Source organism: Ictidomys tridecemlineatus, chromosome 12 (genome assembly GCF_052094955.1).
Source record: "Ictidomys tridecemlineatus isolate mIctTri1 chromosome 12, mIctTri1.hap1, whole genome shotgun sequence".
Classification (NCBI taxonomy): domain Eukaryota; kingdom Metazoa; phylum Chordata; class Mammalia; order Rodentia; family Sciuridae; genus Ictidomys; species Ictidomys tridecemlineatus.
Window position 1 is genome coordinate 81,543,359 of NC_135488.1, and position 24,370 is coordinate 81,567,728.

Consider the following 24,370-nt stretch of genomic DNA (forward strand, 5'->3'; position numbering starts at 1 on the left):
AAAGTTTCCCTTATACTAGGTGATCACATGAATTAAGAAGTAATATGGGGGAAATTCCCTGCGCATGCATATAAGTATTTGAATCAAGGGCTTGGAGGGGGGACCATCCCCCTGCAGTCTCAGCAGGCTAGCAAATTCCACAGCAGCGACCGCCTAGACTTTTTGAGCCAGGCGCGGGCTGGGCTGTGTACCAACAGCCCGGTCAACTGCAGACGGAACTGCAGCATCCCTTCCTGCAGTAGCGCGTCAGCCATTGGCTCCTTGGTGACACGTGACTGATAGAGGCTTTTCTGTGTCTTTTCTCGCTCATCTGTGTGCAGGGCACTGATAGGCCAGGCTGATGCGCAGGCAATTTATCATCTTGATCTCCCACTGAGTCAGGGAGCTCTCCTGTCACCAGTATTGATTTCAGAGGATGGACTAAATTTCCTAGGATTTCCATTAAGAATTAAGAAAAAAAGCTCTAAGCACGCAGGGTAGCCAGACAGACATGGATATGAGATGGCACTGTGAAAACTCGCAGGTAGCTTCTTCTATCACAGCCGCTGCTGAGCACAGCTTAGATCTGCAGCATGCAGGGTTTAAGATACCAGAAGCTTAAAAACAATAAGAATGAAAATGAGAGCAAATGCATTTGGATAGACTAATTTTATGATTTATATTAAAATATTTCTTCTTGGAGATTGCATGTCAGATTTTTTGCATGCTCTTTATGAAATGTAGAAAGGTTGTTTTAAATTTTAAAATGTCCTTAAACCCTGAGCATGGTTGCTTGTAGTTTTGTCTGCTGCTTTTTTTGTGAGCTTCAGAGGTTTTTCAGCATGCTTGTGGCAAAAACAACCAAAACTCGTGTGTGTGTGTGTGTGTGTGTGTGTGTGTGCATGCATATATACGTGTAAATATTTTAACTTGTTTCAAGTAAAAGCATGAATAAAATCTGCTTTCAATACTTGCCGGACTGCTTTATTATTGTTAATGAGTTGGTGAAATTTTTGCTTAAATATGATTAGATTCTGATCGTGCATGCTTTTGCGGCAGAGTGGGATTTGTGTGTGTGTGTGTGTGTGTGTGTGTGTGTGAGTGTGTGTGTGTATGTGTGGAGAATTTTTAAAGCTGGAATATTTGAATTAAGTGCATGTTTGGTACAACAGAGAATGTTAGTGATGAATGATTAGACTTGATTAACTACTGGAAATATTTCATAATGGTAAGATGTGAGTAACATTTATTTACACAAATTGTGCTTTTTGTAAAAATCTGCATGTCTAGGATAATGGAAGTGTTTATGTTTTGGAAATATTAATTTCGATTGTTTCAAAGATAGCAAGATTTCAGTTTCTGAAAGTGCTTCCCAGGTGAAAGAATTAAAGACTTTTTAAAAATTATTTGCAGTTTAGGAGAGGATTCTAAAAACTGCTGTTTATGAATGCGAGAGAGTTTATGCATGTTTATGTGTGTCTGAATTTCATGAGGAGTTGTTGGATATGCTTCTAGCTAGTCCTTATTCTTGTAAAGAGTGAAAATGCCTTGGCATTCAAACATTCCCTAGGCCCATGGGAATTAGATCTAGCAGAAGCAAGAGTATAGCCAGATGGGATTGGCATGCTTAGCAGTGAGTGGAGACAATAGGTGGGGGTGGAGCAGATGGGAGACAGAAGGCATCGCATATTAGAAAAGGGCTGGGGTTGGGGGGTGTTCATAGTGAAGGGAGCCTGGCCTTTCTTTTCAAGGGAATGTCTGATTGCATCTTCCTTTAATTATGAGACAGAATGTCATGTATATAGTGACAACTCTTTTTCATTAAATTAAGTAGTCCATGCTTCATAGAGTAGAGAGTAAATCCTATGAATAGAAGTTGCTTTACCAGATTATAAGTGGTGCATTGTTTATATGTTGTTGTTTTGTAACCTTTTTCTTTTTGCCATGTGTAGGAAAAGTAGGATCAAAATTAAAATTAAGCCATTTTACAATTTGAGTTGGTGGCATCTAATATAAACATGGCACTTAGTACTAAATTTGTTTACTAGAGCTTCCATGAAGCAACTGTAGTGTTTACCAAATTTTTGCCTTAGTAAGATTTTAGTTCTGAAAATGTTAAGAACTTATGCTAATTAACTACTATTACTTTACATCTGGCTGTTAAACATGTTTATATCTACAATAATATAGGATGTTCTATTTAGTAGTTTTTATTATATCACGAAGACTGGGAGTTTAACCAATGCTCAGTTCAAATTCTGAAGTGAAATCAACCTGTAAACATCTTTCATCAAACTTTCTGTCACTCTTAGCTTCCGGAATACTGGACACAACTTTTGCCCAGAGAAGTCACAGTACTGGAAAAGGATAAAAATCTGAATTCTCTGATTTGAATGATTCTTAGAAAATTCTAGTTGAACTCACATACAATTTCTAACTAGGAATGAATTTGATTAAAATCATACTGCCAAAAGGTACAAATAAAACACAAATTTAAGATATTTAAATCTACATGTTTTGGTCTGTGGGTCACCCACAGCTCACTTGTTAATCATTTGGTAGACCTTACATATGGAGAGATTTTCCATTTTCCAAAGGAACTTTTTCTATGTTTCATGTTCCTTACTTTTGAATCTTAGTTTCAAGGAATTAAGACCTAGACACGAGGATAAAAATCTTTACCTTCAATACTTTGAAGTAAATTCAAGTTAATTTACTTGGGCCATTTATACTATTTTCACCAGAGATGAAGAACAAAATTAATTTCTTAGCATTTCTGCAGCACTTTCCTTCATGCCCTATTCTGAGAAATTAATGGAAACTCCACTAAACAGCAAAATGCTCCTTACTTGGCAAACTCCCTCTAACATTTCTAGAAAGAGGAAGGATTTGCAGACAGAACTTTGGACTGATATTTATACTTTGGAGAGTTAAGTGAGCAAAATGACCCAGTGATAAAGGATAAATATTTTTATTAATTTCACACCATCAGTGTTTCACACCTAATAGACTAAGCCACATTCTCCTTTTGGACAAACTGGAATAAAACTACAAAAGCTCTGAACTAATATTCAATATTTGGTCACAAGAGCATTTGGAATCAACTGCCAAGAAAATCTCTCAACAAGACATTAACCAGGGAAATGCTTACATATTTACAAAATAATTAGTGATGTAGCATTGCATATTAAAGATGTTTGGGGCAGTTAGAATGAAATGTTACTGTGTGCCTTCCATATGCTCCTTTAATTTATGAATTGTGCTCATCCTATAGCATCTGGGTGCATTTATAAACTACAAATACTATCAGTTAATGATAGGATGGATACAGTAGGAGAATGCTAATTGATGGGAAAAGTCCTATGAGCTTAGACTTTGTAGTTTGCAAATGGGAAAAACAAACAAAAAACCATGTTCCAAGTACTTTAGACCTTTGTCTATGTGGAGTTTAAATATTTTAAGGACTAAGCTTATACTTCTGCTCATTTTGCAAATGATTCATTTGAAACAAGATTTTGTACTCTTAAATCCAGCATTATGAGTCCTAGCAAAATGCATAGGTGAAATGTGTTATTAACTGTGTATGCTTAGATCAAATAGCATCTTTTATTGTTTGGTCTTCTCTTTCACCATCAGCTCCCCCTACTCTTAATGTTTTACTCCTCTAGTGCTTTAAATGTGGTTTATGGACTCAAACATCTAAATAGAAAAAAAAATGGTATGCCATTTGCTTCAGAAACAACATAAACAATAAACTATGTATAAATTCAGCAGAGCCTAATGACACCAAGTTCTACCCTATATCTTCTTGTATATATTTAGCCTTTGCTTTTTCTTTTATTTTTTTTAAGGTTACCTGTATTGACCCAGAAAGATTGATTTTACTTCCTGCCATCTTATTTACATTTGCTTGATAGCTATTATTTGAGTCTCCTGAAGGCCTCCATCCCTAATCACTCTGGCATAGAGAATGGCACTAACTAAGCACAATATTACAGAGTAGATAGGCAATTTCCAGTACACAAAATAACTGAAGAAAGTCAAAGATGGTTATAAATTCATGGATATCTCTGGACTCTCTTAGCAAATGAAGACAGAATGAGTCCAAACTGAATTGCAACCATGAATAAGCAAGAATATATGAGATATTTTCTATTTTTGTGTCGTAAATTATGTGTAATTATCACTGTACATTGCTATTTGCTCCTCAAATTTTCAGCTCAATTTGGATTCACTTCATTAAACATTAGAAACTATCTTAAAATATTTCCCCAAAATTGGTTATACTATTTTTATTCCAATTTTGTGCATTCAGTATATTTTTTGATCTGCAGATTAAGCTACAGTGATTTTTCTTCATAACATAAAAGATTCAAAAACTTTTTCTTACTATTTTCCCACAATCATATGCTAATGCCTTCTGTCATAAAGACTTCATTACTTCAAGTATTATTTAATTTAATAGACAAAACCTACCCATAAATGGTGAGAATGACTTGAATATTATTCTAGGGAAGCTAATAAAATCTGCCCCCCAAAGAAAAGTTAGCCCTGAAGGTTGTTCTCTTACCTTTGTTTTCACTGCTTTTTAAATTAAAGCATAATGGATCTTATAATAGACCAGTCTTGACTCAAAGGCTATTTGAGGTTTTTGACTAAGAATATGATTTATAGTCTAGAATTGTTAGTAAATCCATGTATAAATTAAGAGTTTAAAGGTATGGAGGAATGCATTCACCTGGCTAATCAAAGATAAACGGAGCTGGGTGTGGTAGTACACTCCTGCTATCCCAGCAACTTTGGAGGCTGAGGCAGGAAGACCATGAGTTCAAAGCCAGACTCAGCAAAAGCAAGGCACTAAGCAACTCAGTGAGACCCTGTATCTAAATACAAAATTGGTCTGGGGATGTGGCTCAGTGGTCAAGTGTCCCTGAGTTCAGTCCCCAGTATCCACCCCCCCCAAAAAAGACCAATGGTATTCTAATCAATCACCAGTGAAATTAATTTATTACAGAAAAATATTTTATATGCAAAAGTATAGATTACATATATAAATTACAATGCATAAATAATAAAGTATGTATTATGCAAAAGTAAGTCTGCCATTATGATTTTTAAAACAGCCATTTTATTGTCAGGTCAAAATTTTGTGAATAATGTTTTTTTAAAGTTTTTTTATTTTGGAGTTGTATAAGTACAGCCTCAGAATTTAATTTTCAGTTACCTGTGTGTTAGCTATCTACATAATGAATTACCATGGACAACTAGATATACTTTCTGAACCAGTTAGCCCTCCTTGAGCTGAAAAATCATTGTTTTCAATTGCAGACCATGACTTTTTTTTTCTATTAGTGTAGCTAGACTTGAATAGATTGCTTATCCATTAGATTTGTAGTAAGCCTTCAAAACCTTCAAAGTTCAATGTAATATGTGTGGAATATGCATCCATATAAAGCATTGCTAAATATATAGTTGCTAAATAATAGGTTTAAAGGATACATATAGCAAACCAAAAATTTTGGCAGGGAGTAACAATCTTAGATTTGCCAAGAACTTTCTTAGCCTTCAAGAAATGTACCATCTCTCTCTAGAAGTTGAAAATCATGATATGTGAGCAATTATGAAATACCAGTCTCAGTATTTTTCATACATTTGTTTACTTAAGATCTGTTATGATATCTACTGGTTGATTGATTTATATCAGATGTGCTAGATGTTATGGATAACTCACAAGAAACAAGACACTTCCTAACTTAAAAATCCCATTGAGCAATCAGAACAGACACACATAACCTAGGACAGAAGGCTGAACTATTTAACTCTGTAGTATCAATTAATGAAAGCATATTTGCTGATCATCTGCTATGTGATTCATGCTTAGAGAAAAGAGAGTTGTGTGCAGGTTAAGAAGAGGAATGAATTTGATTCTGCTGTACATTCCCTGAGTTTGACAACTACTACTTATCTGTTCACAAAATTAAAGGTAATACAAAATCAGGTCAAATCAAGTTACACATCCCTAAAATCAGTGCTAGCTTCCAAGGTAGTATTGACTCCATGAGGTGATTTGAAATAAGAAAGGTTCCAAGTAGCTTGTCTCAAAATTAATCAAGGGTGTTGTTTCCTATTCTGTATGTTCATATGACAACATAGTGATTTCTTAAAAACCAGCTTTAATGATTTATGAATAATAGAAATAATGCAAAATGTATAAAACATTTTCATTTGGAAATCATCTGAATGGTTGGTTTGTATTCATTTTCTGTATTCATTACAATTAGACATAGTTGCTAAGTGTTTTTTTTCTTTTTTTGAAAATTAGAAGTTGGTTTCCTCTTACTGATGGGATAATTTGAAAATATTGAGCCATTTTTTCCAATAGTAAATTAGAAACTTTGGTATATCAGGCCACTAGATATAAAAGACTGTATTTGTCAACAACTTCAAACATAATTTTCAGTATATCTGGTTCTACTTCATTTTCAATCCTCTTGATTTTCTTTTCTTTCCAGGAAATGGGTGTTAAGGGTATGGCTTTGAGTGAAACAATTTCATATAATAATTCTTAGCAGTCTACTCATATTGCTGAAATGGTTATCAACAGTATTATTTCCTCAGTAAATATTATCATTTAAAATACAATGAGTTGCTGGGTGTGGTGGCATCTTGGGAGGCTGAGGCAGGAGGATTTCGAGTTCGAAGCCAGCCTTAGTAAAAAGTGAGGTGCTAAGCAACTCACTGAGACCCTATCTCTAAATAAAATACAAAATAGGGCTGGGATGTGGCTCAGTGATCAAGTGCTCTTGAGTTCAATCCCTAGTCCTCTCCCCCTGCAAAAAATACAGTGTATAATTATGAGATGTTCGTTAAAACAGACTGAAATGATTGGTATAAAACAGCAAATTGTATGGTTCTTGATTGCTCAGAAAAATCTCAAGCTAGAAATAAGTGAGCTTCAATTATCACTTAAAGGCATATAGTGCAAGAAGGGTTTCCTAGATTCCTGACTTTCTGGTTTTCCATGTAGACAGTACGATTTTCATTGCAATAGATGGTGTCATTTTCATCAGAAGTTCATCGTGGCAATAACAAAATAAATATTAACCTTATACTGTCTCTTGCTACCTAGAGATGTCCTAAATGATGCATCACACCTTTATACTACATTAGAAAGAAATATGAAGGTTTAAATTGAAGAGATTAAGTAGAAATGTATACACTTGGATGATTTGAAACTCTAAAATGTAAGGATATTTCCAAAGACATGTCATTCAAATGTGGATCACACATGTGTTATGTCTATAGATGTAACAAAGAAGATTTGTAAGTTGCCATTTTACGGTTGTGGAGGTATAATTCTTTTTCTTTATGAATGTACCTGAGTCTTTTAAAAAGAGAACACTTTTCTAAACACTACAGATTCACCAATTCTATGTAAAATACAGGATTTGATCATATCAATACACTTCTTTTACTTTTTTGAATTTGAAAAAAAAATATTATTGGGAACAATTTTAGATGATGTTGTAAACATAGTATAGTATTCTCCCTTCATTCATCTTCCCTAATGTTAGCATCTATAAATTACATATTGGCCAATACTAAAGAAAGTTACATTTCAGTTAATATATTGTCAAAAGTGACTTGTTTGAACAGATCTTTTGTCATAGATGCCACCAAGTGTCATTAGACTGCATTTGGGAAATGTGAGTGTCTTTTGGTTTGATTCCATCCATTACTTACCAGAATCCCCCTCTTTCGGCTACTCAGTTTCCACTTTGAAATATTCAAAACATTTTAGGAGCAAAGATGATGAACAGAAAAACAGTGCTTTTGCGTATAACTCACTCTTTGTTTTCGCTTTATTCTTAGTACATCTCAGAATCTCTTTTTCGTTTTTCTTGGAAAGTCTATACAGTTCCCAGCCCAAAACTCTCTTGTGCAGTTCAGATGTACCCTTATGATCACTCCCAGTTCACCTGAAATCTGACAAGTCCAAAGGTCAGCAGGTTATTTTTTGGAGGTTACCTAATTTTTAAACATTTTCTTTTAATGGATGATGGGATGACTCTAGAAGGTTCTACATGGACTGATGTGATAAAGACCATCTACCTAATTTTCTGTTGCTCGATTCTCCATTTTTAAAGTGAGGAGTATGCATCTCTAATGCTTTATGATTTTACAGTGTAAATAAATGTGAGTTTCCTTTTTTAAAAAAAATGTTCCTGAAGAAAAGTAGTCTTGGAAGCACATATTGCTTTTTACTTTTTAAAATCATCTTGCCTAAATTTTGGGATGGATTTGCATCTGGGATATTATAGAATTTTCACTTTTAAGAGAGTATAAAAATCATGCACTCATGGCTGTCCTTAATTAGAGGGAAAGTTGGCCTTTATATTTTCATAATGAAGAATACAGAAGCTCATTAGCATTCTATGTGTAAGCCTGATAGATTTCAGAGAATTAACAAGTTGGAATCCTAGAAACTTACATTAGGAAAAACTATAGAAGAGACAGCATTTTTTTTTTTAATCCTGACAAATGTGAAAAAAATTTGTAACATGTGCCTCACAAAGCCAGCAAAATTCTGTGAAAACAAAGGAAGGGGCTCTAGGCAGCCCCTCCTCCATGCGTTCCAAACCTTCCACTTTGCTAAGAGACCTTGAAATTATTTCAAATCTATTTTTCATGCAGTGAATGTTGAAAGAGCTAAATTATTCATTTTAAGTCAAAATATTTATTACTATGTGGTCAGAAAACTCTGATCCCGTTCTGATATTCCTGATAAGAACCCTGTGGTGTAAAATCAGGGTCCCAGACTGCTAAATAATCGCCCAGGCGAGTACTGTATCTACAGTGTATATTTTTAGACTTTATATTAATTAATGTTTCATCAAGTGCTGCATATTTTAGGCTAAAAGTCCTTTATCTCTAAACCAGTTTAAGATTCTCCCCTAAGAAGCTGGGTGTGAGGGCATATGCTTATGACTGGGGAGGCTGAGGCAGGAGGATCACAAGTTTAAGGCCAGGCTCAACAACTTAGCAAAGCCCTAAGCAACATAGAGAAACCCTGTCTCAAAATTTAAAAAAAAAAAAAAAAAAAAGGGTGAAGGATGTTAATCTCCTCCCCAACCCTGTTCAATCACCTCTACCAAGAGAGAAAGAGAGAGAGAGAGAGAGAGAGAGAGAGAGAGAAGGTGCCCTGTGGCTCTAATGGAAGTGGGAAGGAGAGTGTGACATCAAAAGCTATCAACAGCACAGAAATTGTCTTATTACTGACAAAGATTTATATATAAATTATAAAAAAAATACAAGAAAAATAAATTATAAAAAAATACAAGAACCTCAGAGAACACGACTTTGTAGCTTTTTCCTGTACATATGAAATAGGAAGTGGTTTTCAACTAGAAAAAAAGGTTAGATGTGTAGGATAAATAATTTTTTAGGCTTGTTCCCAATTTGTGTCTAAAAAGTAATATAGCTTGTGAATATCTATAATACTTAGATATCCTTAACAGGGCAATAGTCTTCAAAGACACAAGGAAATGAAATCAAAACTTTGGTGTTTATAATTTCAAGACTTCTTAGGATATGGAAGGTGTAAGTAGTTATATTTTTAATTTTTTTAATGTGCTGTCAGAATCTAAACCAAGACTGTTTATTTGCCCCTCACAAGAATTCCATGGGGATGATCTGGGAAAGCAACTGTTTGAAGTCTAAACTGATATGTACAGTAGAGGTTTAGCTTTTAACACGATCTCGTAATGATGGATTTGACATCCAGAACACTGCTAGCTTGAGACATTTCAACTTTAAAGCATTCTCCAAACCTTACAGAGCTTAAGAAGTTTCAAAGGTTGGTGGAACTAGGGAGAGAGAAGGGCTGGATGTCATGAGGGGAGGTGGCCACACACTTCTTGTCCACTCTTCTCCTTATGAAATGTGAACTTGGATCTGCTGTGGCAGTTCTGGAACAATCTGCCACACCTACTGTCTTTCTAAATTAATGGCCTGTTACATATTTTATTCTTTCATTAGGAATCATTCCTCTCACTATTTTCATTTTTACTCTTAACTGATGAAATTAGCGCTGGAAAAAATATTGATAGATTCTGAAAAGTCACCATCCTCTAGCCCACTATTCTTAGACTGAGTTAATTAAAGAGACTGAGATGCTACCTCCATTTTTTTTTTAATACCCTGTTTAATTGGTGGAAGATGTCCAACAAAGGGAAAATTCTGTACAGGGCACTTTTTTATTCTGTGCCTTAATGTTTGTTGTTTCAAGGGAGTGAAGCCTTGTGTGGAAGCTAAATCTGACATATTGTTGAGTTGACTGGACACAGAGCAGAGCTGGTGAATGAATTGTCTAACGCGTACATTTTATTACGCTTCTTTGCTTTTAAGCCCCTTTTTACAATTTTGAAATCAAGACTCATTTCACATCTCACTTGGATGAAAGATTCATGTGACTTTAAGTCTGAAAGAGCTGCATTATGGGTCTCAGTTGTAAAATGGACTGGGGCATCCTGTCACTATTCAACCATAAGTAGAAGAAACTTTTCCTTTTTTTCTTCCTTCTGTTCATTCTCTTTATCATTTCCAGTCTGCTTTACTTCTTTTCTTCTATTTTTGCCTCCAACAGAAATCTGCTGTAGTGGTATCTATTGCTTTTCTTCTGACACATTCCTTAAGAATCAAATTCTGAAACCAATATATAATGATAAAGTCGCTAAATCACTAGCCATTATTTTTTGATCTTGTGGAGATCAGAAGAATCTACTGAATTCTGTGACACTGAAAGGAAAGGTATTGAGCACATCTTACTTATTAAGTAAAGGATTCAGTATAACTTAAAGATTGTAGGGTTAGCTAATTAAGCAGAAGCTATAGCATCCTCAATGTATAAATATGAGAAGTTTAATTTTTAGTGAATCTCTGACATCTCCTTTTACTTTTGTCAGTTTTATTTGTATTTTGTTTTCTGTGGTTGAAGTTTTTAATGATTTAATTTCAATCCTTAGGATTCAGTATTCAGAGAAACATGATAGAAGCATAGCTAAAAATGGTATTAGTAATGTGTCATGCAACAATACCTGTTCCTTGACTCACAATAAAATAGTAAAAAATTATAACTACATTGAAAGCAATAACTCTTCTTAATATTTCAGGTAGCAATTACTACTTTTAGCTGAAAGTAAGTGGTTGGAAACCAGTGAATTTCATTCCACTTGGCTTCAGGTCCTGTGTATTATTTCATCTCTGTCAGCAAGTCATTTAAAAAATAATATTATTTATTTTGAAATAATTATAGATTCACAGAAAGTTGCGACAAAATGACCCAACTTTCTTGACATCTGAGACACTTTGCATGCCTATAGTATAATATCAAAATCAGAATACAGGTATTGGTATAAATCAGAAAGCTTATTCAGATTTCACCAATTAACATTCATTTGTGGTGTGTGTGTGTGTGTGAGTGTATGAGTGTGTGTGTGTGTGTGTCCATGCATGCAATTTTATAAGCACTGCCACAATCAACTTACTTAACTATACCATTGCTACAAGGCTCTCTTTTTTTTTTACCCTCCATATTGACGTTTTAAAGAAATCTGAATGGTCATCTTCTCTGACCTACTAATATTGGGATGGGAGGAATTTGTGGCAGATCAACCTATTAGAATTAAACTGATAGGACTCTCAGTGGAATCTCAGATTCCTATTTTAGATCCTAGTGCAATTGTAGGCTTCACACATGACATTCTCAGTTTATAAAGAGGGCATGTATTTGGCAAGTTTAAAGATAAGAGACTTGAAACAAACAAAAGTTTGCTTCAAAACAATAGTCAAATTGTATTTCATCATAATTCTTATTTTTAAAAATCTGATATCATAATTATTTTGCTAGATTAAAAGAACATTAACAGTCACTAGAGAATAAGATCAATATTTTAGACAAAGTGTGTATATTATCAAGGTAACCCACGTCGCCTTATAGGAACTCAACATTATTGCTGAAAGGGGAGGAGACATTTGATGGATATTCACAAATAAACCCCGATATTTAGCTATAAAATGACATTAATACTTGATGCCTTCAAAAATGAATGCTTCCCTGACCCATTCACAAACACACACAACAGATATCCTAAGAATTCTTTTAGGTTGCCATTAGAGTTCAGTTTAATTTAGTTATTCATTCATAAATCCATTGGGGGACTAGGATGTAGCTCAGTGGTAGAGAACTTGCCTATCATGTGCAAGTATTGGTTCAATCTCCAATACTGCAAAAAGACAAAGAGCAATATAAACAGAAGTGAACTTAAAGCAGGTGTGGTGAAGCATGCTACTCTGGAGGCAGGAGAATCTCAAGTTTGAGACCAACCTGGGCAACCTAACAAGACCATGTCTCAAAAACTAAAAAAGGCTGGGAATCTAACTCAGTGGTACAGAGTCCCTGAGTTTAATCCCCAGTACTGAAAAAAAAAATTAATTAAAAAATATGAAACTATTGGGATGAGGTTTGTGAGGTGTTGGGAACTGGCAGGTCATAGCATATGATTTGACCCATTAATCTGTTCCATGTCCACTTTGAAGGTATTTTGGTGCTATTCACCTTTGGGATGAACCTGGTTATAAAAGAGAACAGATATATTTGAAAAGAGTTGTAGGACTAAATATTTTTCTATCACATTAGCATCATAGAAATTAAAGATGCAAAAGAACCCCTAGCTGACATGCCTTATTTCCATAGAAATTTCATTGACTGTTTTTTTTTTTTAAGCTTGATCTATTTTTTTAAAAAAAACAAACGGAAACTCAATGTAGATTCTTTTTAGAGCTTGAAATTTCTGATTGTTGAGTTTTCCAGGTTGTTTTCCTTTTTAAATCCAGTAGACAGTTTGTGTGGCTAATTATCTTGTTCTTGGTTTGTTGAATTCTGGCATTGCCATTGTCTTTTTAGAAGGAAGGAGAACTTCTGCAGTTTCAAAGATCATTGACAAGATGTTAAAGGAACATGAGGGATAGATGATGATTATATGTGTATGCATGTGTATGTCTTGGAGGATGGGTCAAAGTTAAGGCAGTAAAGTGAATTTTAAATAATTGCCAGGATTGGCTAGTTGATAATGCTTTTGTGAAGGGTTTTGTCAGTAACCAAATGCAGGAGATAGTGGGGTCCCCTGTGGCCTCATTTTATGTAGGTCACTTTGCATCATGATGAATCATTCACAGCAAATGTTTTTGCTAGGAAAACTGAAGAACATACACCCTTAGAAATACAGCTTTTTCTCACTAGTGAATACATTATTTTAGAAAATATTGATAGCCCTAATTTGAGATGGGAAAAAAAATCCTTTGCAATTTGTAGAGAATTTGTTAGTAATTATTTCCTGTTCCAAATAGATAACTTTAAAACTTCCCGATTTCCATGTTCTGTGGATTCCATTTATGAGAAAAAGAAATGCTTTTGTCAAGAATCCTTGCCTTTATTGTCAATGAATCACGATTCCATTGTTCAGGTTTTAACACGTGGAAGCATTAATCGAATCATTTAAGAACAATTGAGATGGGGATAGTTCAAATGACATAAAAGGATGTCTTTTTGCATGCCTTTTTGTGGCTGATGATAATGGTGCTTTTGGGGGGTGTGATTTAATAACTAGATTTGCATACTTCCACTTTTTTTTAAAAGAGATCCTCCACAATTCATTGGGGCTTTAATACAACAGCCCCAAATAATTATCATGCTTCTTGGAAGATATGTCAGTTTTAAATGAGGAAGTTAACATGAAATTCAGTAGAAAATGTTCGCAGTTATTTCATACTGGGAATGTAGGTCTGTGTTTGCAACCTTGGTGAAAAGGATTATGGTTGAATTTATGTATATAGCTTCTCTTAGAACAGCCAAACTGAAGAGAATGGCCAGTTTAGAGCAGATAATGAATAACTACATCTCTCCATTTGTGTAAATAAATAAATAAGTGGTATTTTGCGGTTTCTGGTTGCCATAAGCGACAGAGACAGTTATTTTCAAACCTTTCAAGACACAATGAAGGGCAAACATTGTGTGCCTCGTGATTTGAACCTCCACATATGAACTCAGTTGAATGCTCGTGAGCTAAGATGGAACTCATACACATTCTTGCAAACCATTGCCATAGCAACATACTTAAAATTTCCAAAGTCTGTCTCCCTCGAGTTTGCACCTGCAGTTAGCTTATTATGAAACAAAAAAGAAGACTTTCCAACTCGAAAATGCTTTGGAATAGTTAGGAGTATGTTTTGAAATAAAGTGCAGTTTAAAAGTTGAAAAGCAAAATAGAACATTCAGGGAAAATGTACATTTGCATTCTTCATACAGTATTTGGCTTTTCTCTCTCCTACATCACAGTATTCTGTGCAAGGCCAATGTAGCTTGACTGCCTCCTGTGGTTAGGACAGTAGGGTTTTGCCCACTTTAATAAGAAACATGTGATAATAGCCAGCATTTGTTTAGTGTGTATTATGTACAAATGTTAAGCATGCTGTCTATTACAGTTGTCTTAATTCTTAAAACTACCCTGCAAAGATTGGTACTGAATCCTTTCCATGTTACAAATGAGAGTTCAAAGAAATCACCAAGTTTGATAGCTTTAGTGGTAGGGCTCAGATTTAAATGGGAGTGTATCTGACTCCAATGGCCATGTACCAAATTGCTAGGGAGCAGCATTGCAAGTTTCCATAAATTCTTCATTTGTCAGGTTCTAGGAAGCCAGAAAAGAGGCTCCCATAGAGAGCTGCTTCTTTCTGCCCAGGGTGCACTGGGTTAAGCACAGAATCTTGATAAATACAGCTGGACCCCTGCATGACTGCTTCCAATTCTTCCTGTAAGTAAAGCCAATGTACTCCCCAGGCTTTCAGGGAGATCACAGGGCGGTGGAAGACAGTCACCATTCTTATTGCAATGCTTCATGGCCACTTCATCCCAACACAGGCAGCGGAACACCAAAGGACCCTTGGCTTCTATTTGACTAGATCTTGGAAAATAAAAACTGACATACTTGAAATATAGTTTCAGTAAGGTTTGGGGGGATCATGAAATGAGAACAGTCTATTTGGGAATCATGAAAATATTACTCAGAGATGCACTTCAAATAAGAGTATACCTTCATGAGGAACTTTGCATTTGGAGGAAACTGACATGTCTGGTGTATTTTAAGAGCCTTGACTGAATTCTCTAAAGCACCTGGGTTTCTTATTTGAGATTCTGACACGTTTTCCCTTATAAGCAATTTATTATTTCTCAAGATAGGGAATTTGATATCTGAATTTCCAGCTCAAAGAAGATCTGAAGGAGCAAATTGGAAGGAAAGAGGGTTTATAAAACTTGAAAGAAAAGAAGAACCAGTTAGAGTTGGCACAGAGTAAAAAGAGTAGCTAGGGGAACCTAGGAGTAGGGGCAGTGACACTTGTAGGAGTCTGAGATCACTACTGTGTTGCTGGTACTGATGCTCAGAACCGTGATACCAAATCAGTAAGAAAAATTGTCTTCTGGGTTTTCTCTTTAAAAGGTTATACTTATGTGATTTCAGAAATTCTCATGATGACAAATGGCACATTTTTTTTAAATACGTTTTTTTTTTCATGTCCTTAATCAGAGGCATCCCAGTAATGAGCAAAAAGAGAAAAGGGCAGGCAGAGATAGCAGAGGTGTGCAGGGAAGGAAAAGGACACATCTGATGGCAGAGGCATGATAACAACTGCAAGCAAATATGTCAAAATTGAGTGGGACCGATTGTAAGTGCAAAGTTGAAGAGAGAATAGCTATCCAAGAGAACATGTGGTGAATTGCTTAGAGATCTGTGTTTTACTTGTGAGGTTCACTTATCACAACTATTTTAATGACCAAAAAAAGAAAAAGTGTGAACAGAGTCAAAGATGAGGTCATTAAATAATGGTATGACTAAATAAAATGCTCAGGTAACCTGGGGGATGCTTTCAGAAACATGCCGTCTAATGAAATGTATTCACAAAGACAGCCTCTCTAATGAAGCTCCTAGCTTTCCATAGAAGGCAGTTTACAAAGTTCTCGGCTAGCTCCTGCATGTGTGTTCACTGGTTGGTCCTCAAAGGGCTTCACACTGGATGCTGAGTGTTCTCCGGTCTAGCAACCATTAGTAATTTTGATGGGTGCCATTCTCTAGTATTTCTCAAAGGTCTTCCTTAAAATTTCAATGAAATATAGGACAGTGTTTAAAAAGGCAAATCATGCAAAAAAAAAATCTTGGGCAAAGTAGAAAAATATTCCTCCTGCTCTTTTTATCTTTCCTATACCCAATCATGAAACTGGGAGTGATAGGAGTAAGATGCCAACCGAATGGAAAGCCAGGCAGTCAGGAGCTTCTCCTGAGTTCCACACTGAACAGAGCAGGTGTTTCACACTGCTTACCTGATCCACTCCTGACCCTATCCACTTACGGATTTCCTTTCTTTAACTCTAAGGGACCTGGAACAGGGAATACAGGAGTTCAATGGTGCCAAACGCAACTTTCTGCTCTTAGAAGCCCCCAATTTATCAGACACCTCAAGTTCCCCTTTTGCAACTCAAGGCAGTAGAATCCAGTCACTTAGCATTCAATTCCACCATAACCCACCTCTCTTAGAAATTATTTTCAAGAACTACTAAAAGCTACCAAACCCCTCCTGTATACTCAATCCACAAATATATGGCAAATTATCCTGATAGAACAGTTCAGTAATTTAAACTGGAAAACCGGAAGTCAAATGTCAGGGATCATGATATCTCAAATTAAATCAACAAATGCACAAAGAACAACTTCCTTGCACCAGGAAGTCATTTAGCAGAGCAAAACAAATTGCCCATTAAATCATAAATTTCTTCTCACAGAAACATTTCCAAATTTCTTGATCTTAGCGGTCATATAATCATTATCACAGGAAGAATCCGTATAATTCCCTGCTCCCCACCTCCAGTTTCACAGATGGGTTCAAGATGTACTCTGCCTTGTTAGAGTGGCACAGCATTTGATCTCCAGACTTTCCTTGCTACATGTCCTTTTCTCCTGAGATGGGAGTTGGGATGCCACAGATGAAACAGAAAAGCATAAAAAGTGAAATGCCAAAGAAGGAAGGTTATTATTGATTGTAAAAATTAAGGTTGTTAATTGTAAAAATGAAAGCACCAATTGCTTAAAATGAATGGCGGAGCTAGTCACATTTTCCAAAGACACTGACACAACCATGCTTCTTCTTCATCCTTTTCAAATTGATACGTCTTCTGATAAGCAGATGGATCATATATCAGAGATCATACAACAGCTCAGGTTCTGTCACTCCCCCACCTTTGGAAATATTTTATAAAAATTTAAGGTGCATTTATTATTTTTCATGTGTGATAAATGATTTCTAATGTCAGACTTATTTTCCTTATCAAGCTACTTATATTTTCTTTATTACACTGACCAAAGTAATTTCTGATTCATTGCACAGGAGTTTTCTCCTCTAATGTTAAGTACTGTGCCAGGCACTGGGAATGCATCCTTGAAGAGACAGTTTAAACCTTCAAACTGTAGAAAATGTGAAAGAGTGATTGACTAATTCAAAAAAGGCAAGATCTCACCTTGAAACTGAAAAGAAATTCAAGTGCATGCTCTACCACAATACTGTAAATATTTGGAGTTAGAAAATTATGTTTTTATTTCTCCCCTCTAGAACTCTTTATTTATTAAAAGTATTCAACAAATGATTATGAATGGACAAGTGAATTAATAAATGAATGCATGGGAAGATCAATGGAAATGAATTGCAGGGATCCATTTTGCCCTGCACTTCTTTCTTTCTTTCTTTTTTAAAAATATTTTCTTAGTTGTCAATGGACTTTATTTATTATTTATTTATTTATTTATATGCAGTGCTGAGAATCAAACTCAGTGCCTACACATGCTAGGCAAGTGCTCTACCACTGAGCCACAACCCCAGCCCGTGCACTTATTTCTTGACATGTGAATCTGATAACTGCTCTCAGCTAGTCCTAGCCTGGTGCAATTTATTTCAGGGAGAAGATAAAACTTTCATCCTGTAGTTGGATTTTGAAGGAAAATATTATAAAGGCATAGTTTCCTTGCAATTAAATAAAAGTTCTTATAATATAAGATTATTGCAATAAAGTTTGTAGGTGACAGGGAGAGTTGGGAACATTATACAGGGGGAAAAAAAACAGAATAATAGTCAACTATGTATTTCTCAGCCCTTTCTACAAAGCAGGCTTTTTCTTATTGCTTTCCAAAGGACAGGAGTGTTCCATAAAAGTAGGCAGACCAACTTATTGCAAGACATTTTTAGTTTTGCCTTCCTTCTAACCTTCAGTCATTCTCTCTTTCAGTTAAAGATAATGTCACTTTTTTCTATTTCTCTGCCATAAATTTCCAGCCATGTGGTATAATGTGGAAACCAGTTATAAAGTTTCATTGTCACTTCTAGATATGTTATAAGGCAGATAAAAATCTTTGAAAAAGTGTGATTTTTGCCACCATTCTTATCTCAGTCTTAGGAGTTGTACTTCTGGAAAATAATCTAGACTTGCTCTCTCTTCTTTTGAGATTTAATGACCTGTTATAAATGAGCAAATGTGACAAACATCCTTTGCCACATAAAAGTTTTGTAATGAGCTTAGTGTGGACGGCCATCAAGAATAAGATTCTTTAAAATCTTGATTTAAATATTTGTTCTATCTATTATTATTTTCACAATCAAAATTACTTTCATAAAATGATTTTTATGCAGATGCTGAAAGAATATATGCCAGGTTTTTCTGAGTGGAGATGACATTTTAAGTCAACTCTATTGAACTCCTGTGATAGGTGCTCTGGGGGCATAAAACATAGCCCTAAATTCTATCCAGAGATGTGTTGGAAATAAGATAGAACACATCTAAGCAGTTCCCAAACTTTTAGATTTCAAAGTTATTAGGAAAGGCAAATACCTCCACTATTCTAATGCACTAATATTGCTTAGTGTCTTATAAGAATTCATTAGCATATTATTTTTCCTTATAGAAGACACCTCTAGACAATGCCATGTTATAACTACAGACAATATCACTGCAGTAAAGAGCATTGTGCTGCATAGGTCACACTTAGAAAATCAGTGTCTTTCTATCTGTCTCTCTCATTTAATTAGCAGTCTTTGCTAAGTGACCTGGCTTTTCTTTTCTTCTTGTTTCTCTGTTCGCTTAAATGCTGTTAGATACATTAAGGGCATGAATTAAGAGTAAGCTTTGAATCCAAAGATAAAATATTTTGTCACATGTAATGAGCAGAACTTAGAGCTCTTATGTCCCCCAGTCTGCACACCAAGCCTGGAAAGAGGAAACTGAGTGCCACCCATGAATTGGCATCGCCTATTTTGTAAGTCACAATGAGATAAACATAAATGCCCTCAATAAGCAATGCCAAAATCAATTCCATCCTGTGATAAAAGGAAGTGGACCAATAAGAACAGCATTTATGTGGGGGACCATTTGGAGTGAGACATAGAGATCTCATTCACCTGAGGGGACTACAGAATATAAAAATGAAATTTCTTCACTTAAGTAGATACTTGGCTGCCCTCTTAAGCACTTCCCAGAACTGTTCATTATATTGTCATGCATGAGGCAAATACAACTTCTTACTAGTTATAATGATAACATATAAACACTATGTTGTGGGCACTTTCATACTTTAAAATTGTTTTCAAACATACATTTGATTCCAATAACATTCCTGTGAGATGGAGAAGTTATTGTGATTCACATATACAAATGATTGCAAATGCATGTATATATTCACATGTATAGTATATAAATTATTGTGTACTTGTTTAGAACACAGGAGCTAGTCCAAGAGAATACGTATGGCTTATAAGATACAGAAATGAGACTTAGATTCTGAACTAGTATTTATTTTCCACTATTGATCAGCATATTAGAAATTTAACCAAGGTATTTCTGCAGCACAATATCCCAAATATGTACTAAATGCTCCATAAGGAATGAAGCGCTTTTGTATTTAAGCTTAGAATTCCAGTTTACCCAGAACTAGGAAAGATGAGAATCCTCTAAGGAACACAATAATCTGTGATATCTGAGATAGATAAGGTTTACCCTCAATCACTACTTGATAGGTACACTCATAGAAGTGTTTCTATCTGACTTATTTGAGAGATCTCAGTATAGAACCTTCTGTGCATTCAACTCATAGATCAAAAGAAAATTAAAAACAATCTGTTCATTGGGTCATTTTCGTTACTAGCCACAACCTTATTTCTCTCTCTTCCATACTCCAAATATTGAGTGGGATTGAAATGCTCATGCATCACCAGGTTAAAGTTTTATCAAGACAAAATTGGTCATGGTAATACCCAGTAGCAAAGAAATGCTTTGAATATGGGCTGTTTTGTGACTCCTTCTATACCTTTTATTTTGAATCTCTAATTCTTGGGCCATCATAAAAATGAGACTGACTTGATCAATGTCTAGATTGTTTCTGAAGTTAAAAAAAGTATTACTAATAAATGATCACTTCTGTTTATTTATTCCTGAGATGTAATAAAAGACAATTTGACAAAGCCCTAATGATGGTTGTGTGAAAGAGACAAAGATAAATATCTCATTAGCACTTATGTTGTGAAGACAGTAATTAATAAGAAAGACCTTGAAAATTGGATTTTCATCAGTGGCTTGGTGAGAAGAGAGTAGAGATTTTATTGTGTTAATTCTGTCACCAGCCTTCAATCTTCAATATTCAAGGAGATAAAAGGCAGGAAAAATATTCTATCATTTATATTTTCTTTCTATCCCCAAGAATTTAATTGTGCATCTGTGTTTAGAATTTCAGACATGGAGGTAGAGGTCTTTAAATAATTTGAGAAATGATTGACATAAGGAAATGAAGAACTTTCTGGATTTATTGAATTTAAAAATAATGATACTTATGTCAAATGTGACTTTTTAATCCTTGGATTTAAAAGTTTTGGATTTTAGAGTTAATTTTGCTTTCCTTAGAGTCACTTTATGTGACTATTGCCACGTCAGACAGTGCTATAGCTGTCTGGGTGTGTCTGTTTTGTATGCGTGTCTGTGTCTTCTGATGACTTTAGTGGTTTCTTGTCTAAAATTCAATACTTAGTTTCCCTTTGCCTCCTTTTTATTTATTTTTATTTATTTTATCATGTATATTTTAAGTTACGTCAAATCCTTCAGAGAAACAAGATAGTTTTGTGTGGATGGATGGATAGACGGATAGGTGGATGGATAAAGTCATCCGGGGTGGGAGATCATCACACAATCTGCTAGAAGTCTGAATAATCACATAGTTTTGCTATTAATTAGCAGTATAATTGTGGCTTATAAAACATTTTATTTTCTGTATTCGGTATACTGAGACGTAAAAATGAGGGATTAGACTAATGGGCACTAAGGTCTGACTCTGTACAAGAAGATACATGATTGCTGGAGTGAATCATGATTTCATTCCCTAATGTGTTGTGTGCCAGCAATGAAAGCCTGGATTTTGGAATCAGGCAAGATGAAACTGCCCATCATTGGCATGTTACAATAATAAAGTCTGTTTTGGCCTCATTACCAGTAAGGATTTTCAGTTCAACCTGTGTGACTAATTAATCCATTCAGTCATAATAGTTGGACTAGAGATTCATATTTAAGCAGCTAGAAGCCTAGATTTACATTTGTAAACATCTGTCAGTATTTATTTAATTTGGAAATTGCCAACATCATTTTGAAGGTGCTTTGTCCAAAAACATTTGATAGCTCTCATTTTCTAGTTTCCCTTTCAGTACCTCTATCCTACTACCAGTAATATTTGGAGGTCTTGCATCCCAAAATTCTGATCACTAAGAATTCAGGAGAATAGATTATTCTGATGCTTTCTTGAAGGTTTAACTTAGCTCTTTTTGTTTTAGCTGATCCTTCTACACTGGCATGGCTAAAAATGGAAATGCAATATGAGCAGAGAGGTCATCATTAGTTTAAAGAAATAAGAGAAGACATGAATTGTCTTCACAAGAAACTTGAAACCAATTCTTTTTTCTTAACAGCAAATTTATTTTTTTAAAGGTTTACTATTTTGCGTAAATTAGCTAAAACAATTTTCTTTTTGATTAGGCAGCAATCCAGTTTTATTCTTTCTCCCATCATATCATTAAAATTCATTTCTCTGCAACATTATGCCCACATTTTTATATTTCCCTTTGAGTTTTGCCTGTTAAGATAACCAGTGTCAAATATACATAAAAAATGAATGTTGGATTGTGTAAGACAGGTGATCTCTTTGCCATGTGGAATTTTACTTCTATTCAAATCCACTTTTCTTTAACTGTTCTGAAACTATTGCATACCTTTTAAATTTTCAAAATTGAGTGACTTTCAAGTCTGTCTTTTTGTCAAACAAACAGCTGATTTATGGTCACTTTTCGTAATAGCCTAGGGTATCAACTGGGGGGGAAACATTAAAGGAATGTTAAAGCTGGAAATTTTCAGGGATATTTAAGCTTTTCTCCAAATATTCATGAATGCCAATGTTCACACATTCAAACTGGGTAAATGAGTATACAAATAAGTTTTTATTTTTTGAGCAGACGTTTAACATATATGATTGATAGCAACACCTCCACCTGCGTTCTGGAGAATGCTGCTGTTGGTGAATGTTAAATGAAGTAATAGATATTAGAGCATGATTACATTTCAAGAAAAAAAATAAGCTATCTGAACTAAATTGATTGTTGTTTGTATTAATGAGTGATTTGTTCATATGCCTTAGAACAGAGTGGCAGCAGTAAGTTATTTCAGGAGGAACCACAATTTGTACCTTGATGTATATAGTGAGCATAATTTATGCCCACCAGAAAACATTTTGTGTAAATGAGGTGTTTCATATTTGATTTTGACTAATTGGTCCTCACTATCTTTGTTATTTTTGTGCTGGAGCTAAAAATTTATCCTCCACACAGTGGATCTCAGTTTATTATTTTATTTTTATTAAATAGTAAGCCATAAGGCTGACATTTTCTATGGCATCTATGACTCAGACAAATAATTGACAAATAATCAAAACTTTATAAAAACACTGACAATTATTCAGTGTCTAAATTTCTTTAACAGGATCGTTGATTAACTAAAATTACCAATTTGATGTATCTCTTTATGAATTTTTTTTTTCAAATTAGCTACTGTTGAAGAATTCAATGTATGTTACACTTGGCTTATTTTTCTGTGAATTTTCCTCTTAGTGACAATTGTGATTTCCCCTGACTCCTAGAAACTACTTCTTTCATAGGTTATCAGTACAATGGGTTGGACTTTGCTTGAGGAATTTGTGACACTAATTCTAAATGCTGTCAGATTTCTTTACAAGGAACCTCACCCAGTGATTAGTTTTTCTCCAGAGAAACAGATTTAGTCACGAAAACCAAGCACAATAGCCCTCTTTTCATCCAAAGAAGCTTTGCATAGGGAAATATATCAGCAAAAAGAAATGTCCATCAATTAACCAAACATAAGCATACTTCAACTAGCAGCATACTTCAACTAGCACCATACAAAACCTGTCAGCCTACATATCAGTCTTGGCCATGAAAGATTAAGTTAAATAATTTTATGTGAGTTAGCATCATTGCTTGAGATGAAATATGTATACATATATATGTATATACACATGCATAAATATATATACAAATATACACGTGTGTTATATATATGTATATATATATACATATATATGTATGATCTTGGATGTATATTGTAGAATAGACTATTGCTGTTTAGAAACAAAGTTTCAATTAAAATTTTACAAAAATCAAAGATTTCTTTGTGAAAATACATCCACAGTGGCCGTTCTATTGCAGTTGTGAATTCTTCACAAACAGAATTGTCTTTCTGGTCAAGTTTTCTGGCAGATATCTTCACTGGAATGTGTTTGTCTTCAGCATGGCTCTTTATCATCAGAAATAAAGTCTAGGAATGCTGTTCTTATCAGGGTTAAAATATCACAGGCTGCATTCAGCCATTCTTTTATCATGTATTTGTAAGCACACAGATATGCAGTTGGATTGTTTGTTTTTCAAGTGGAAGCAAGTGTATATAAAGCAAATCCCACCATTACTGGTGGGTGGAGGAGACTGTGTGAGCAGAGTAGTACATCAGCATTTCTGTAGTTTCTATCCTACCAAATACTCTTTCCCTAATATCCCTGACAATGAAGTAAATTGGTCTAGCTTATTCTATACATTGAGAATATTCTTTCTTTCTCATCCAGAATATGTTTTCTCCAAAGGCTTACTCGTATGCAGAACCTGATAGATTAAGTTTCAGTGCCTTCCTTTCTTAAATCAT

At 34.8% G+C, this 24,370-nt stretch overlaps 1 protein-coding gene across 46 annotated transcripts in view; it reads left to right on the forward strand.

The window, feature by feature from the left end:
• Positions 1 to 24,370, forward strand: part of Nrxn1 (neurexin 1) — a 1,065,676-nt gene that overhangs the window by 1,013,180 nt on the left and 28,126 nt on the right. Inside the window, exon 1 of one of the 46 annotated variants that reach the window (XM_078029228.1) lies at positions 319 to 523. The exons of the other annotated variants lie outside the window; for them this stretch is intronic. Coding sequence (XP_077885354.1) covers positions 491 to 523 — 33 coding nt within the window. The 5' untranslated portion in view covers positions 319 to 490. Of the gene's footprint in view, positions 1 to 318; positions 524 to 24,370 lie in introns of those variants that run through there. 46 annotated transcript variants of the gene reach the window in all.